General features: G+C 41.8%; 1 protein-coding gene across 2 annotated transcripts in view; it reads left to right on the plus strand.

Moving 5' to 3' along the window:
* Nucleotides 1-1,034: 1,034 nt before the first annotated feature.
* PIK3R1 (phosphoinositide-3-kinase regulatory subunit 1) overlaps nucleotides 1,035-17,520 on the plus strand; it is a 59,930-nt gene continuing 43,444 nt past the window's right edge. The window contains exons 1-2 of one of the 2 annotated variants that reach the window (XM_080636516.1): nucleotides 1,035-1,243; nucleotides 6,004-6,760. In XM_080636516.1, the coding sequence (XP_080492642.1) occupies nucleotides 6,427-6,760 (334 nt within the window). In that variant the 5' untranslated portion in view covers nucleotides 1,035-1,243; nucleotides 6,004-6,426. Of the gene's footprint in view, nucleotides 1,244-5,927; nucleotides 6,761-17,520 lie in introns of those variants that run through there. The other variant, XM_080636517.1, reaches the window with a different exon arrangement.

Below are 17,520 nucleotides of genomic sequence, written 5' to 3' on the forward strand. Positions count from 1 at the left end.
CTTGCATTCATTCCCTGCCAGCCTGGATGTGTTATGTCTTTGCTCAGACCACTTTCTCCTCTTCCACAGCGACACCTACAATGACTGAGACATGGTTAACTCATGTAAGCAAATTTAGTATTTAAACAGAGACCTGTTCAAACATAGCACATACCTCAGCAGCACGACTCTCTTGCTGCAACCTTGTGTGTTGTGTCACACCCTCATGTTGTCAGATCCCGCAGAGATTGTGCACTCCTTGGGGCAGGGAATGACATCTTATTCTGTGCTGCATGGAACCTAGCTGACCTGGGCACCGTGCAATGGTAACTAAGAGTATCGACTGATGGTCTCAGCTGCTGCAGACGGCTACCACCTCCACCTATTCCACTGTGTGGGCTGCAAGGCCACCCTGCATGCACAGGGGCTGAGGGACGTTTGGTGTGTCACAGGGCTGGACAGGGAAGAGGGGAGGACCGTGGCCCTTTTTGTCACCCAAGGCAGCCCAGCCACCTCTGAGGTCCCTGAAGGAGCAGACGCAGAGCTTGGTATCCCACGCAGCTGACAAGGGACGGCAGGCTTGCCATCACCTTGCTGCGCTGCACGATCCCACTCCGAGCCCAGCCAGACACCCACAGCCCAGGTACCAGGGAGCCGACTGCTTTGTTATGGGCACACTGCACCAGCGTAACGTATTACATCAATCTGGGGGGGTGGGGGGGGGTGGGGAGGGAAGGAATAAGAGGAGAAAAATCCCCGAAGAGGAACTAGACAGAAGCACATGTTCCTCTCAATGCCGCTCCTCAGCCGCGCCTGGCTTCCCAGGGTAGAAAGTGCGCTCGGGCCTCGTCGGCCAGCACCATCACTCGCTGCCCCTGGAGGGACCGACCCACCGCCCGCTCCGCCGCCCGCTGCTGACCCCGGCGGACCGGGCTGCGGCGAACCCGCCGCCGGATCGGGGGCGGTCTGCGGCGGGGACCGCCCCTCGCTCGCCGTCAGTCAGCGGGAGCAGCGGGGCGGTGGCGGAGCGGATTGGCGGGCGCGGCGGGGGTCGGGGTGGGGGCAGTGCTGGAGGCGGGCTGGGCGCCGAAGAGGCATTGGAGGGGTGAGCGCGGTTGAGGGGAGTGTGGTCTGAGCGTTCGGAGGGGTGGGCGCACGGTTGAGAGCTACGCGGAGAACCCGGCGGCGGGAGGAGTACGGTGCTGCCGCTGCAGCCTCGGCTGCTGCAGCTGCCGCCGCCGCTGCTGCTGCCGCCGCCGCTAAGGTAAAGCGAACGCCGCCGCGGCCGCCTCATTTGGTGCTGCCCCGCGGACGGCTGCCGGGGCAAGGGAGTACGGCAGGGCGCTGCTGAGCCGTGCGGCCGCCCTGAACGCAAGCACCAGCTGCCCTTGTGCGCTAACAGGGGGAGCGGCAGCACTGCCGCCCCATGCAACTTTTTCCCCCGTCCGGGGCCAGAAGTGGCGCCGCCGAGCCCTCCGGCGCAGCAGGCCCTGGCGAGCCGCCCCACTGGGGCCGAGGACGAGCTCCCCCGGGGTGTCGGAGCTTCTCCCTCCGCGGACGGGGGCGGCCCGGCCTGGCGCTTCCTGGTCGACCTGGGCAGGCGGCGGGCCGTGCCAGCGGCGAGGTACGACGGCCGTGGGGCTGCTCGAGTGCCCCGGCCGCACCGTGAGGCGTGGGGAGCTGGGCCTGTGCTCCCGCCCGGCTGGCGTCCCCCAGGAGGCGGAAGAGGTGTCCTTAGGAAGCGCTGGGGCGACTGTCGTCGGGGGGGTGCGGACCGCGCGGCGTCGAGCCTGCTTGTCCTGCGGACTCCGCCGAGAGCAGCACCGGCGGCGCCGCCACCGTCCTCGGGTGCGGCAGCGCCGTCTCCGTGCAGCCGTGTCCTGGCCGTGGAGGGTCTGCGCCCCCGGAGCGGGGCCGGGCCGGGGCGCGGGGACCGACCGCCGGCCCCTGGAAGGCAGCCGCTCTGCGGCGGGGACTGCTGCACGGGAGCATGTTGGTGCAGGGCTCCGGAGGAGTTAACTTGCCGGCCTCTTAACAGGAGTGAAGCTCAGTTTGTACTGTGTTCCTAGGTGGTTTTTTTTTTATTTTTGTTTTGTTTTGTTTTTTGTTGTTGTTGTTTTTTGTTTGTTTTTGTTTTTTTAATTATAACTGTTTTAATGATTTTCTGAAATGGTCTTGATGCTGCTCTGCCGCCTTCCATAGCTTTGCAGCCAATATAGAGTCTTTGAGATGTTTCAGAATAGGATGTGCTTTAGAGTGTTCACAATGCAGTTAATATACTTCTATGTTGTATGTATTTGAAGTTGGTCAGCAGGAGAATCTCCACAAGCTCAAAATCACTCTTTTCAAAGATTGGAAGTATTATAGAGGTATTATAAGTGTGTATCTCCTTTTCCACGATGTATCATGGACGTCACTTTGTTGCAAAAAATACTTTTCCGATGTGGTACTTGCCTTGGTCATCTCCATTTGGAAAGCGGCAGCATCCTACCTAAGCGATAATGCAGTCTGAGTTACAGGTGTGTAGACACCTAGTGGGGAGAAGAGTAGGTATCCAAGCAGATTCTCCACTTACGCTTCAATTCTTGTTATTTCAGTGCCTCCTTGAGTATGGTTATCTGCTCTTCCACTGCGATTATGATCTTTGTCAATAGAAGGGAAGTGGTGTTAGGCACTCTTTCCTTAGGGATTTTTGGAGTAAATGTGAGAGAGATGGCAGTACAAGGAGATACAGTAGTTAAACATGTTAATATAAAGGTGTAGGAAATGTTTGCTGCCTTGTATAGAGGAGCCATGTCAGTGACACGCACGTACCCCTCTGGCTGGGCTGGTAGCAATGTATGTTTGCGGAGTAGAAGTTTTTATTCTAGTGTGGGAGGAAATGCTTGGGTACCAGTGGAGTAGGAGCCAGACATCATTTTAATAGGGGGATAAGTGAGGAATGGAAGGGAAGCTTTCATGTCCCCTTACTTTACCATTTAAATTTACAAAAAACTCTTGTGTCTGTCTGTTGAATTTTAAATTTTAGAACTGTTTAAATGCCCAACAGAAACCATTCTGCTGAGAGACCAGAATTCTGCCTGAATTCAGGAATCTTTCATTGGGATCAAGCTGCTAGACAGTAAATAAAAAACAAATGAGCATTTAATTCTCTTACAATGCTTCTTCCTCCTTTTCCATTGCACCAGCCAAATGGAAATCCAGTAATACATCATCTCAAATACAATCATGTTTCTTGCCTAAAGTGTTTGGTTTGGTTTTTTCCCTGTACTTAAGATGGTCTTTGAGCTAAGCCTAGGCAGCTTAAGTCAATTTGAGTCAAAATATGAGAGTGTAGAGACCATGTATCTTCACTTGGAGTTAAGGGAATTTGTTTATATAGGGTCTTAACAGAGCAGTAAGTAAAGAACTGTCAAAGAGACTCCTTTGGAGATGCTGCAGTGCTACCAGGCTGAGGTGGGGAAATGGTGTCTGTCTCTGTGTTGGGCCTCTCTGTGAGGTTGGAGTCCAAGTCTTCCTCCATCTCCAAACCTGTCAGTGACAGTAGAAAAAGGCATAAATCAAAGAAATTCAGCATGGTTCACCCACAGGGATGTCTCCAGGTACATGAGCTTAGTCAGGAGGAGGTAGGATGCTGGTGGCCCTCTACTGAGGGCAGTGCTGAGGAGTGAGTGTGAGCCAGTATTGCAGCTCTGAGCCCCAGGGAAACTGGATTTAGGGAAACTTTTCTGCTGCAACTGCATTGATTTGTTCTAACATGCAAGGAAGTTGGACCTTCTGTCCTATCTGATTCAGGTTTTGAGTTTTTAAAATACACTTAAAATTGTCATAAACAGGTTTTGTGTTACTATAAGTTTTCCAGTTCTATATTGTCAGCCCAAGCATAAGAGACACAAGTACGTACTTATTTTAAACATCTATCCATAAAGTTGCTATGATACATTTGATAATAAAAGATCAGAGGAGTAGGTCAAGTCAGTTAAATTATGCAGTGTTTAGAAGACTAGCTTCGCCGACTGCCAAAATGCCCGTGGGCAGTAGGAGTGAAATAAGTAATTGTAGCAGAGCACTTGTCGAACTTTCCTTAAAAAGAAAATAAATATTTCCGAATATTTAATGTAGTCAAAGTGGTAATTTTCTAGCAGGTTTTGCTGTGCGTAGTTGGTTTTGATTGGAAACATTTAGATCAGCTCCAAAACCTAGCTCTAAGGTGTGTAAGTGTATTTGTTCCTTGCTATATGAAATGTGAGGAACCCATGCTTTTGAAAAAGCTTCTGTGCAATTTGATACTTGCGCTTTAGATTTTTTTTTCCTCCTTTTTTTTCCCCCTCTTGTTCTTGTCTGTACACTTTCCACTGGTAGAAGTGGCCGATGAAATATAAGCACAACTCTTTGCATTAAATGCAAAGTCTGTGATGTTTCATTGTGTGAACTAAGCAGTATAGTTTGGTTTTTCGGAAGTGGCTGCAGAAATTTCTCATTAAAATTTTGGTGGGAGCTGGATGCCTAATCCACGTGGATAGATGTTCAAGTTATTAAAATAAATACTTGTGTGTAGGCTTTTTGAAATGAGATGTCTAATTCAAGCCCAGGTAATTCTTTCTACAGCAAAAAATGGTTGCAGGGATGATAAGCAAGTTCTTCAAGAACTGCTAAGATTTTCTTCTACATTCTGTTACAAGAGATGTTGTGCAATAGGCCACAGGTACTTACAGACTGAAGAGGAGCCACATACAAATTTGGCATAAGGGTCATTCACTGGCAAAGGAAGTCCATATGCATTCTTATAAACACTTTTTAGCTTGTCAATTAGTCATGTTCCAGGGACTTGATGTCTGAGACGTTAGAGAGAATGGTGTGGAAAAGAGCTGTCAGCGGTTACCTGTTCCAGCCCTGCCTACTGGTGTCCCTTTACAATGTAAAAGGGAGTGTCTCTCAAAAAACCTCCAGTTTTCTGTACACTTAAGTAGATGGTACACAGTCACTAGTTTACCTGCTGGTATTGCATAGCCCACTTGGGTCTTCTATTCACCTGTATTAGGAGTTTCAGTGCATCTCTGAATAGTTAGCACTTTTGGGTTCCCGTTGTAGCATTTCAGATTATGATTGGGCTTGTCTGTTTAAGTAGGTGAAAATGAGTGACAGTTTAAATAATGTTTAGGAAGACTTTCACTGTTCTATATGTCTTTAAGCTACTGTTTTGTAAATAAATTTTTTTAGTCATATTTTTTCTTTTTACTTTATGATCGGGCAACCTTGAGTCAAGTGTTCAGGCCTGTATTCTCTTGCCTTTAGTGTAATTTAAGCATACACCCTGATACTTCCCTCCTGCTAGTGCTGCTTAGGTGGTCTGGGTGTGCCCATTTCAGTTGCTGATTGTTTGTCTAGTGTTATACCATAAACACATTTAAAAACATCAGGAAGATGGGGGAATGGGGAAGACACTTTTTAAGAAAAAAGAAGTATGGTACTCATGCAAGCATTTTGGACTTTTGGATTCTCCTGTAGATCATGAAAATACCCCTCCCTCCAATAGGTTTTCAGAATATAGGCTTTGGGCTGGGGGATTGTTACCCATCCTCACCTTCTGCATAAACAGCAGGAAATTGAATAACCTAGTGGTGAGGGTATGCACTAATTACAGTGAGCTCCTTCTCTCTCCTAGGAGACCTTTTGTGGGGAAAAGTGGCCATGTGTCTTCAGGGAGATAACATAAGATCTTCCTGCCAGTTTAGATACTGCACTACAGGGATACCTTCAGGGTTTAGCCCTCACTCTGAGGCTTCAGTAGCCATAAGCCATATTGCAGGAGTGCAAATTGATTCAAGTAATTGGGCGTATATCCTTTCTAAAGGCACAAGCGCTAGCTTGCAGATTTTTTTTTAAAGCTGCTTTATTTTTTGTTATTTAGGGCTCTTCTTTGGGACAGAACCTCTTCCAGGGTTGCAAAAACCTTGTTATGAGTTGAATATTGAGTTCAAGAGAATTTGAAACCATTTCACCAGTTTTCTCTTCTCTTTCCAGGCAAAGCATACGTGGAGAGTTCGGTGGCAGAATACTTACGGTACGCAGACAATCTCTGGCAAGTCTATCTGAAGAAGGTGTGACCAGCTAGAAGAATCAGCTGGTCTTGAGTACAGAGACTCAGAAGTGCCAGCAAGCCCAGAAAAGGAACTAACTGGAAGAATATTGCTAAACATAGAAGAAGTGGATCGCATACTTCTGCAACAATCATTGACTTAGAATAAATACGTCAGTAAAAACATCAGCAGTGAAATGACAGATTCTGGTGCTCTTTGATTTTCTGGTGGATTTTATTACTTAGACATTGCTATTGACATTTTTACTATCCCAGTTAATAAATCTTGAATCTCTCTGTACATAAAAATATAACTGGACAATTGCATTTTGATACTTTAAGTTTTTAATGTTAGATAATTTGCCAAGATGAGTGCCGAAGGATACCAATACAGAGCTTTATATGACTACAAAAAAGAGCGAGAAGAAGACATTGACTTGCACTTAGGAGATATATTAACTGTGAATAAAGGTACCTTACTAGCACTTGGATTCAGTGAAGGGGAAGAAGCAAAGCCTGAGGAAATTGGTTGGTTGAATGGCTTTAATGAAACCACAGGGGAGAGGGGGGATTTCCCAGGAACTTACGTAGAGTACATTGGAAGGAAAAAAATATCCCCCCCAACTCCGAAGCCTCGTCCTCCTCGACCCCTTCCTGTAGCACCAAGTCCTGCAAAAGTTGAAGCAGAAAGTGAGCAACAAGGTCAGTACTGTTCTCAGAAGGTGTGTTTGTGTCCCCATGTTTTTCAGACATTTTTATTTCATGCACTTGTGTGACTTTACATTTTTGCGTTTGACACCTGCTGGTCAGCTTTTTTAATGCATGGCTCATTTCAGTCAATTAAGAATTGTTCCTACTTCATAGTAATTAGCTCACACACATTGTAATTTAATGTGCTTTGTCTCAGGCACCACAGAGACCAATAAGTTACTGTGAGGTACATCTCACAGGTTGGAAAGTATGCTTATAATTCACAACTGTAAAGGCTTAAATGGAGAATAAGCAGGGCAGCACTTATTTTAGGTTTCTAAGAAGCTGGTGGAAGCATTTCCTTCTGTGGTTCATCAAACTCACTATTGAGAAACTTCTTGGTGAATCTGACAGTATGAATGTTACTATTATAAACTTCTTGCTAATAACAAAAAATACGTACTTTGTCATGGAGGTTAACCTGTGGCATTGAAGGTAAGACCGGGTATTTAAAATTGAAAAATGGAATCATGATAAAGAGGAAATCAGATTGATAAAGAGAAAATCAGATTCAACATTTTTGGGCAGTAGGGCATGCAGTAGAAAAAATGAAGATATTTCCTTTGTTTAAACATATCTTTCTTTCTAACCCTAATTTTTAACAGTATGTTGGGCAGAACTCAGAATTTGATAGAACTCTTCTGTTAATAGAAGAGTCTTCCCTGGTAGAAGCATTTCTAGGTTGATGAGGGCTTGATAAAAAGTTAAATCTGAACTGTCTTATGAAGCAGTGTCCTTAAGCATGCAAGAATTGCTTGTAAGTGTATAATGCCTAGGTGTACACTGGTGTTAGAATGAAGGTGGAGGCTTTTTAAAGAAAATAGTATTACTTCTTTGATCATTCCTTGTATATTATTATGCTCTGATAAGTAACATTGACTTTTTTTCTTAAACCAGAGATGGTTGCCTCCATTGTATGTAACTGCAGAATAAACGTGGCTATTTGGATAGACATCTTAATGCTGCTTTGAGAGGCAGATGGTGGAAAGAAAATGCCGTTGTTTACATGTGCATGCTGTGGTGAAGTAACCAGCATCCCAGGCTTTGATGCATTTACTGCTTCAAATGTAAAAGTAGTGTTTTGTAACTTGCTTGGGCTCTGTACTTACGCTTGCTTGATACTCCTGTTCACAGCTCCACGCTCTGACCTGGCCACAGCACTGTGCTGGGAAATCCTGGTGTTAATCTTGCAGTTTTCAAGCATGCCTCAGAACTGTGTTTGTAACCGACATTTATGGGAGTTTCAGCTGCTGGGAGTTACTCTGGGAAATTCTGCTACAGATCTAGGGAGCCTTGCTTAAATGTAGACTTTTCTACTTCTCTGGGATGAGACAGTGCCCCCAAGCCTTAGTGACTAGATCTCTCCTAAACTGAAATTAATTGCCTCTAGGCAGAGTACTGTTTACATGCAACATGTTTATTTTTAATAGCTTGGGACTGTGGGGATTTGAAACAAGAAAATGTGTTAATTTGACTGGCAATCTTAATCTCGAAGTCTACACACATGATCATACCATACTCTGAAATGTTTAAGAATCAGCTTGCAATCCAGCCTTGGTTTTTTTTCTGACTAAAAAAAAAAAAATAAAAAAAATAATCTAAGTTCACATTACTCTTTTTGAATTAGAGATTTTAAGGTTCATGTAAAAGGCTAGGCACTTTCAGTAATACCCTAGGATTAGAGCCCCCTCAACTGGATTGGAGGAAATACTGAGATGGGAACTCCAAATAGCTCAAGAGTTAGGTTTAATTACTTTTAAATTAATGTATGTTTACTTAAAACAAATAAGTGGTCTCTTTATATGTCTTTTTACTTTACAGTAAAAAGGCAGAGAGTGTTATAAAACTTAGAAGCAAATTTGAGAAATGTTGCACCAAAAAGGTATTATAAAAAACAAAACAAAGGTGATATTTTAAGTGAGCAGAATGATACAGAATGATACCTATGGTGAAAACAGAGGTGCAGCTGGAAATACATTTTGGACAAAGAATAATGTAGCAATGTACGTTTCACTTTCAAGATGGCTTCACTATATTTGTATATAAGATTTGGTGCAGGGAATAAGACAGTTAATATTGTCCAGCAGCCAACATAATGGGCAGTGGCCCAGAAGATTCTTCCCAGGATGACACTTCTCTCTACACTCCTAGAGTGTATTTCAAATAAATTAATGCCTAGTATGAAACTTGCATGACCAAATACAGTCAAGTTTACATTTTCAGTACTTCATGATTTGAAACTGCTGTGGATCAAAATGACAAATTAATGGCTAACTGGAAGCAGACTTCTTAAATGTACCTCAGTTATTTGTAATCCATATACTTCTTCATTCTGTGAAGAGTCAGTTCTGAATGTACCCCTATTGTGTGTATGTTGAATAAGAATATCAAACTTGAGATTTTATGAGTTCTTTTAATCAATACATAGATTTATTTATAAGAAAATACTTAGGAATTATTGCAATACTTTTTAATACTTACCGATTTATTCTGAATGGGTTTTTTTGCCTGGCTTTGAAAAGCTTGAGCACTTGCTCATCAATGTCCAGATTGTTTTGTATTAGATCAAATTTGCAATATTTAGGTACAGTGTTTCCAGTATTCATAATGCTGCAGTACTCATACACAATTAATCGTAGGCATCTGACCAGATGTTGCAGTCAATGAGGCTAGTAACATGGGCAGGATTGCTCATCAGGCCATTGTCTTATGCAGTCACAGTCTTATAAACAGGCAGCTCTTTACATGTTGAAAGCAGATCTGAGACAGAATAAAACTGCCGGTGGTTTCAAATTCTATTAAAACATTTATTTATTTGTTACAACGCTTAGGAGAGATCTTTCCCCAGGTTTTTGACATGACCCATTCAAATTTCCAGAACTGTCAGTCAAGATCAGAACTGGAGTTCCTTGACTGAAATTTTAAGACTCTTGCATTTTGCCTGCCTTTCCCTTATCCATGTCAATAAAGAACTAGATTTAGTCTTAGATTGTGTTTTGGGGGTTTTTTTGTGTGTGTGGTTTTGTGGGGTTTTTTGTTTGTTTGTTTTTTGTGGTGTGTTTTTTGGTTTTTTTTTAAAATTGTATTACATCCGAGAAGATTCAAAAGGAAAAGGGATACAAGTGCCCCAGGAATTCTAGTGCCCCAGGAAGCAGTTTCAGGCCTGGCACAGGTCAGAGCTATGGCAAAGCAGATTTAATTCTTCTTGCTGGTGTGAAGCTCTCACTGGCCCAACCTGTCTTTTCCCCAGTTTTCTTCTCCCACCAGGCAAGGGTGACTGACTGCTGCTAGAAGGGTCAAGGCACTTACAACAGTGGAGACCCAGAATTGGGTAATCCTTATGCCCTTCACTAAACATCTGAAGTTTATGTGAATCAGTAAAGATTTGACACGTATTTGGTTTTTTTTTCCTTGAAATGCTATTTTTTAATTGGAGCTACATGGAGCTCGTTCCTCTCATTTATCCGTGTCTCAACCAGTTCTTTGAAAATGAAAAGTGCATAAGCTGTACTGAGTCCAGCTGAGTTTTGTGAACTTTGATTCAGCTGATCTGATACAGCTGCATACATTCAGAGTTGGTTCCTACTGTATTGTTTCTCTACATGGTTTGTGAAAGCTGATCTTAAGCAGACTTTGGAGCATAAAGCTTTGCTCGATCAACAGAAACACTTTCAGATTTAACTTGGAAGGCTAAATTCTCACTTGGAAATGAAGGACAGACTGCAGAAGGGCAGACCAGATCTTTATATGAATAATTTGTGTGTTTTGATGTTTTGGAGCTTCCTGCAACTTCCTGTATAACTTGAAAGGGTTGTGTATATAGAACTTTGTGCCATTTCGCTGGTTTAGAGCCTGAAAATAATCCAAAGCTCTTCCTTCTTGTGATCAAACTGTAACATAGATTCTCTAAAAAACAAACAAGCAAGCAAAAAACCCCAAAAGACCTTTCCTTACACTTTTCTCCTAGAACAGATTCAGATCAGCAGATGAGACAAAGATAATGGCACTACAACATTTGGAAACTCTTCCTTTCATGGACCAGGTTATGCAATGTTTGACAAAGATCCAAGCTGACAGCGTAAAACTGTTTGTGCATGTTTGAACTGAATATGCAGTAGAATTTGTTTCTTTAATTTTGCTATGAAGCCAGTACAGTGATTGCATTTCTGAAAATTATTTACACTTGTAAATTAGGGGACATAAGACTGAGTGGAATGCAGTGAGCCTGGAGCCTCCATTGAGAAGAAAACAGTCATCATCTCTCCTGATTAGGCAAATGGAAAAAGGAAATTATGGGGTGAAGTGATGAGTCACTATATCACTTGGTAAATGTACTTGCCATTCAAGCCAGAACCCTTGGATTAATTGTAAAAACCCCAGGTTGAATATAAGCCTTTGTCCTGCTGCAATTGTGAAGTTCATGACTGCAGGGCAGTTATGACAAGTGGGTTGCTTTTGACTTTAAGCAAGAAATGGGGTAGGTTCCTGCCAGAGAGCCTCGCCAGCTGCTTATGGCCATGTTGCTGTACCAGTCAAATTTCTAGCTGCCAGATGTAAACTAAAGTTCTTGCCACTTGCTTTATAACTGTTGAAAACAAAGATTTTTCAAGATGCAGAGCATTTTTTTTCACAGTGATAAAATCAGGATGATAGTAACTGAAAAAGTCTTTGTATGCACCACAGAGAGCGCAGGGATATATGCTTGCAAGTGTTGGTACGAATTGCACTTTAACAGCGGACCTGGGCAAGTTCATGGTTGATGTGTGGCCCCACCTGCTGGTAGGAGGAGGAAAGAAGCATGAGGGAGGAAGGAACTTCAAGGCCAGCGTCTTACACGTTGTGTTTTAATCGTCACAGGAGAAGAATAAAAGAGAGAACTTTTAAGAAAAATATTTTAATGGACCAGTTGATATTTCTGTGAAAAATGTATTACTTGGGGCACACAGACCCCTCTTTTTATCCTCAAAGATGACCTCAGATCTGAAAAGGCTTGTATGGCTGAAATGCATATTTTTTATTCTAGCTGTATCAATTAGTCTAAAAAGTTACTACCTTTTGTTACACATTTTGTTTTAAGAAGCTGAAAGAATAAGACACTTCTATTTTGATGCTGTAAGAAATATTTTTCTGGCTTGTATCACACTGATTGTAATATGCCTTTATATAGTTACAACAGTGACATTATGTTGAGTGACTTGCCTTTCTTTAGCCTTCTGTAATACTGTCTTAGTCTGTTAATACTGCTTGCTGACATGAATGTTCCTGAGGCAGACTTAAAACAAGGCAAAGGTGAAGTAGCCTGCTCCTCTCCTTTGGAATCATCTTGGATCTGTTCCTCTAGCTATGATCCAGAAACATCTGAAAAAAAACACAGGTTAGCAAATAGTTCTTACTTAGGTTTGCATATGATAACATTATTTTCTGAGTTTCAGCAACACATGGTGCTAAGTATTTGCCAAGAATGTATCATTCTGCACCTCAAGCAAATAACCATGCCCGCTTAAATAGTTGTGTGATGCCATATACCCATCCAGATTTTCTTGTGTGAAGGAGCACAGGTCTTGTAACTGCAGCTGGCTGTGCACTCTTTCACATCTGCGTCTTGCTCCAAAGCTGCTTTCTGTGATGAATATCCATGAAATCAATCTGAAGGCTAGAATACAAAGAGCTGCTTTATTTTCATAGCTAAGAATGAAAAGGGGAGTTACAGGATTTTAAAGAAATATTTATTTTAGCTGGAGAAAGATTTCGAGTCCTGAGAAAACTTTGGTGAGAGTCTAGGTACTTTAGAGAATTTAAAGGGAATTTTTACTTTAAAAAAAATAGAGTAATATTTGTGGTTAAAACATGCTAACTTGCTTTTATGCTTTCAGCAAAATGTATGTCTAAAAGACCATCCCATTTTGTGGTTTCATTAATAGAGGATTTTTTTTTTTTTCTTAACTATTACTTTTTTGGGTTTTTTGCACTTTACTATAGAAAAGCCTCCATCCTTGGACATTGCCTGAAGTCTTTTGGTAAAGTGTTAGCAGGTTTAACTTTTTATTCTAACTTTACTGCTTTTTTTTCAGTCTTTTAGGAATGCTGTATATAGCAGTCCATAAGAATAGCACCAGAATTCTATTCTTTATTTTCACATACTGATCCACTTTGTAAGAGTTTTCATGTAAGACTGCGTTTAAAAATAATGTTTAAGCTGATGGTTTTTCAGCTAAAATACCCCAAAATCCTCAGGACAGAGTTTCAAAACCACACTACTGCCTTGAGCTAGGGAAAGATGTAATTGTGTATGGTTTCCTACACTTTAAAAATATCCTTTAAGACTATCTTGTACTTCAGAACTGCTATGTAAACTATGACATGAATGATGAAAAAGGTCTTTAACAGTTCAGTTAGCTGTCAGATAGTTTGCTTGTATAATCCGCTAGATCTGTTTGTATATACTTGGCATCATATGCTGTCTTAGAGCATTTCCCAGAGGTTGATGCCTGAGATAGTTTCTTCACTAGAGATTGTGGATGTAGAGGGCAAGGAGTGAGATCTGCCCTTGGCAGGTCTGAACATGCCAGTTGCCATTTGTGCTGGAAGATCACTCTGCGGTGTCCTGGATGGGGAGATGCTCCTGCAGAAGGCAGACCTGCTGCAGGAATTGCGTTTACTTCTGGTTCACTCAGCTTCCAGAAGCTCTTCAGCAGCTATTGTATTTTCTAGTAAATAAGCCAGGCACAGATGAGGCTGATTTTTCCCTATGGCTTCTTTGCCTTTTTTTGTTTTGTTTTAAAATTGAGTTTCTGCATGAAGTTCTGTATTCTGAGTTTTGATGCTTCCTTCTAAAAAACACAGACACTTAAAAATGTAAAGATACTGGCCAAATGCCAGACTATTCCACTTAAACACAACAGGTTGATGTAATTGAAAGAGTCTCTTCCCTCCTTTTTCTTCCTCTTGGGATCAGATATGTTGGATGAGGCATGTCCAAGCACTTCTGTGCCATTGGCTCCTGCTCACCAGCTGATAAGAAAGGGAGACTACTTGAGATCTGTAGTCCAAGGAGGGATTGTACCTCCCACAAAGCACGGCTGCACCAGGTTTTTATGTTGTACTTACAGATATATCAATGTAATTTATTTGTTGGTTTTGGGAGAGAAAACTTAAGTGCTGACACCAGTTGGTTCTTAGGTCTCCTCATCCCACTTGGATAAGATTAGGAGGTAGCAGATAATCATGGAGGATTATTCTTGGTGAAGAAACTTTTAAATGATATCAGACATGGCAGATCCATATTTCAAGGTGTGCTGTGGCTTCTCCAGCAGACTGTCTCAAAAGGGAAGTCTTAATTCAAAGTTACCTTTTCATTTCCAAGTTCTCTTCCTAAGCTGTTTTTGGCTGGAGGTAGACCAAAGTGCTTAAATTAGGAAACTAGTGAACGGAACCACTAATTATGCACAGTGGTAGATAAGGCTGCACAGCTGTGTCTGGTTTTGTTATCTTTCTATCCAGGAACATTCCAGAAATAAGCAGTTAAAGACAAGGATTTGCAATCCTTTTCTTACTTGCATGTGGTGTTCAACCCTGCGACCACACATTCCAGTCGTCTGGTGCTAATTTGCAATTTTTCATGTGCTGCGCTTGGATGGAGATGCAAAAATGTCTGTTGTGTTTATGAACTCAGCCTTGTATTTTCTCCTCGCTGGGACACAGCTGCTTGGCATAGGTGAGGGGTGACAGAGGCCATGGCAAAACCTTCCATCACATTCCTCTTTCCTTCTAGGTGACTGATTCACGCTTGAGGGGCATCTGCCCTGCTGTGGTCTGCAGTGGGTTGTGAGGCTCCAGGACACCATGTGCAGTGGGGTGCAATCTGTTCTCCTGGTCTTCCCGTCTCCACCAGTGGGGGGGTCTTCTGTTGAGGGATCAACACCCTTTAAGAGCTTCTCTGAAACAGGATGCTCTCGGCTGACCACGCTTTGTGCCTCTTACTGTAATAAAGTCTTTCACTCTTCATTTGATACTACACTGTTTTCAAATTAGCCATTCCCTTGAGGGAAATGTCAGAAAATATCATCCCTTGACATTTTGAAGCAAGTTATTTTGGGTACTTTGGAGTCGAATCTGTACAGATGTTGGAGTATAATTTCGAGTCTATTCTTGCCAGTCCAAATCTACTCCCATTGTTCTGAAGCCAGAATAGCCTAGTTGTTAGCCTACATAAGCAATTTTCATATGGAGAGAAAGATTTAGGGAGACCTTTAGCTCCAGAGCAAGCCAGTTCTGAGAATAAAGGGGTTTTATAGTGGTCATTGCAATTGGCCTGGTCAATGAAGAAAGTGTTAGGAAAGTATATTCAAAACAGCGAGTAGCAAAAACTTCATCTCAGATATCTGGAAATAAAGGACCTCTGTTCACTCAGTGAGGGGTCCGTATGGGCACAGAGGGATGAATGTTTGAATTCTCTTTGCTGTGCTTTATTTATAATTTATTACCATTGGTTGAAAGATTAGTGTGCATTCCCCACCACTTTCATGTTTTTTTCTTACTTCCTCTTGGGTCAAACTTAGTGCTGACAACTCCCATCACCTTTCTGGTAGTCTGAGTAAGCTGCAGCCCCTTACGTGAAATGAGAGACTTTGACAGTCCTGGTATTATCAGCACACTTTTGGGGAGGGGGGTTAGAAATCAGTGGTTTAACTGTGTTTATTACAGAGTTTTGCTTCTTTAGCCAGTTTCCTGCCTTTTGGGAGAACTCTGTCTGCTACAGAAACGTTTGGCACTCATCTGTTCTGTGTAATGCTAGTCACTGCTTTGGACTGTTCTTGTAGTGATAAAGTTCTTATATCTTTAGTATTAAAACTTGCACTGAAAAGGATAGTGGGCTTCCCCAGTGATTTAAGATGTAGGACCTTGAGTTGCATGTACAGTTTAGCAAAAAAGGGGAAGATGGTTACCAACTGTTATGCTTTTTCTCCAGATGTTTCCTCTAAGACAAATATCTAGGGTTTTATTATGACACAGTAAGAACACACCAACAAGATGAGAATGGTTTGTTTTTTGGTTTTTTTTGCTTTTCATTGTCTGTTTAAACAGCCAGTCAATCTAAAACTGGTAAATCGTCTGGTAGTTTAGATGGAGCATGTCCATGCTTGTTAATGTGAGCTGCTCTCTTCTAAACAGATTATTAAAACGCTTTATTCAAAATCCCTTTGTATGCAAACTAAAAATAAGATTATTTCAAAGTACTGATGTTCTTGAAAATATTATACATGATTGTTTTGTTGGGTTTTTTTTGTTTACTTGAAAGACTTGTTCATAGAAGAAGCAGAAGGCTCCTATTCTACTTTCCTGTAATTTGGTGGCAAGATGCATTTTAACTTAAGAAGGAAGAAGATCAGACCTATAGTCAAGGTTTAGCAGCACTGGGGTAAATCCAGAATTATTACTCCCATTTCTCTCAGGCAAAATTCCCATTGCCACTGGGGTTTGGAGCACAAATGCTAGCTCTGTTCTAAAGAGATTCCAGTATATCAGTTGCATATAATGTGAACGTGCATGAAAAACTGCACAATAAACACTGATGTAAAGAATAGTGCCTGACTGTCCTTTCACAGATTTTGAACACTCAGAAGGGAAACACTAGGGTCCTGGTCTAAGGCAGGGTAGAATTTCACTCAGTAATTCCTGTACAGAGCTCATAATTTCTGGATAGATTTAGCACATGTTCCTAATTAGTCTAAAGTTCTCCCTTTAGTAGTCATGTAGATAAGTTTTTAGTCATTTGTATGTCCATTATATAGTAAGAATTGCAAATTTAGTGATAAGTAGATCTTCATTTGGGACACACACACACATTTAGTTGTATTTGATGATAGCACTATAGAGATTATTTTCACCAAGTTATTTTCTTCCATTGTATTCAGTCCTCTTAAGTTTGAAAAAAATGCATTTGAAAAATTTGCCTAATGCTCCTAGATCCTTTAGCAAGGCTGTGGTTTTTTTTATTAGGACTGCCTGCTTTGGTAACTAGTGTGATGGTAATGAGGGTTTCTTATAATTGAGGAAATTATATGGTGACAGTAATTCTATATTCTGTTATTGTAACTAATTTCTACATTTATGATAAATGCAGAGTTTTATTATCTTGATGTATGTGCATATATATACAGTAAATTGCACTCTGTAGTAGGAGAACATGGTTAAGATTGCACAACTATGCATCTAAAACTTGTGTCTGTATGTGCAAGTGTACCTTCTTGTAGTGTATGCCACCTGATACAGTTTTTAATTACTCAGTCACCTGACCGCTTTTCCAGCTTTTTCTTTCTTCATTGCGGTCTTCACTGAATGAGAATTGTTTCATTCTGGTTGTCTAGTTTGTGGTCTTAGTACTTTTCTTTACAGCCTTCAGATTCCTGTCTGGAAACAAGTTTCTTCATTGCCTCTTCTGCTTTTTTGAGTAATGCAGCTGATAACAGCTTCATCAAACTTCCTGTTCACAAATACCAAGTCATCTTCAGGACACTGTTGTGAGCAAAGTTTGGATCATGATTCCTGTGAGGAATGAGGTAGACCAAAAAGACAGTTAAAATAATAACCACTGGTTCAAGAGAGTTTAAGGTTAATCTCTTTGTAATAGGGACATCATGTGGAAAAATGCTTAAAAAAGCTGAATCTGGGGATGGAACTTAACTTAAAGAACTCTTAAGTCTAACATTTAA

The sequence above is a fragment of the Psittacula echo genome (genome assembly GCF_963264785.1).
Source record: "Psittacula echo genome assembly, chromosome: Z".
In the NCBI taxonomy this organism is placed as follows: Eukaryota; Metazoa; Chordata; class Aves; order Psittaciformes; family Psittacidae; genus Psittacula; species Psittacula echo.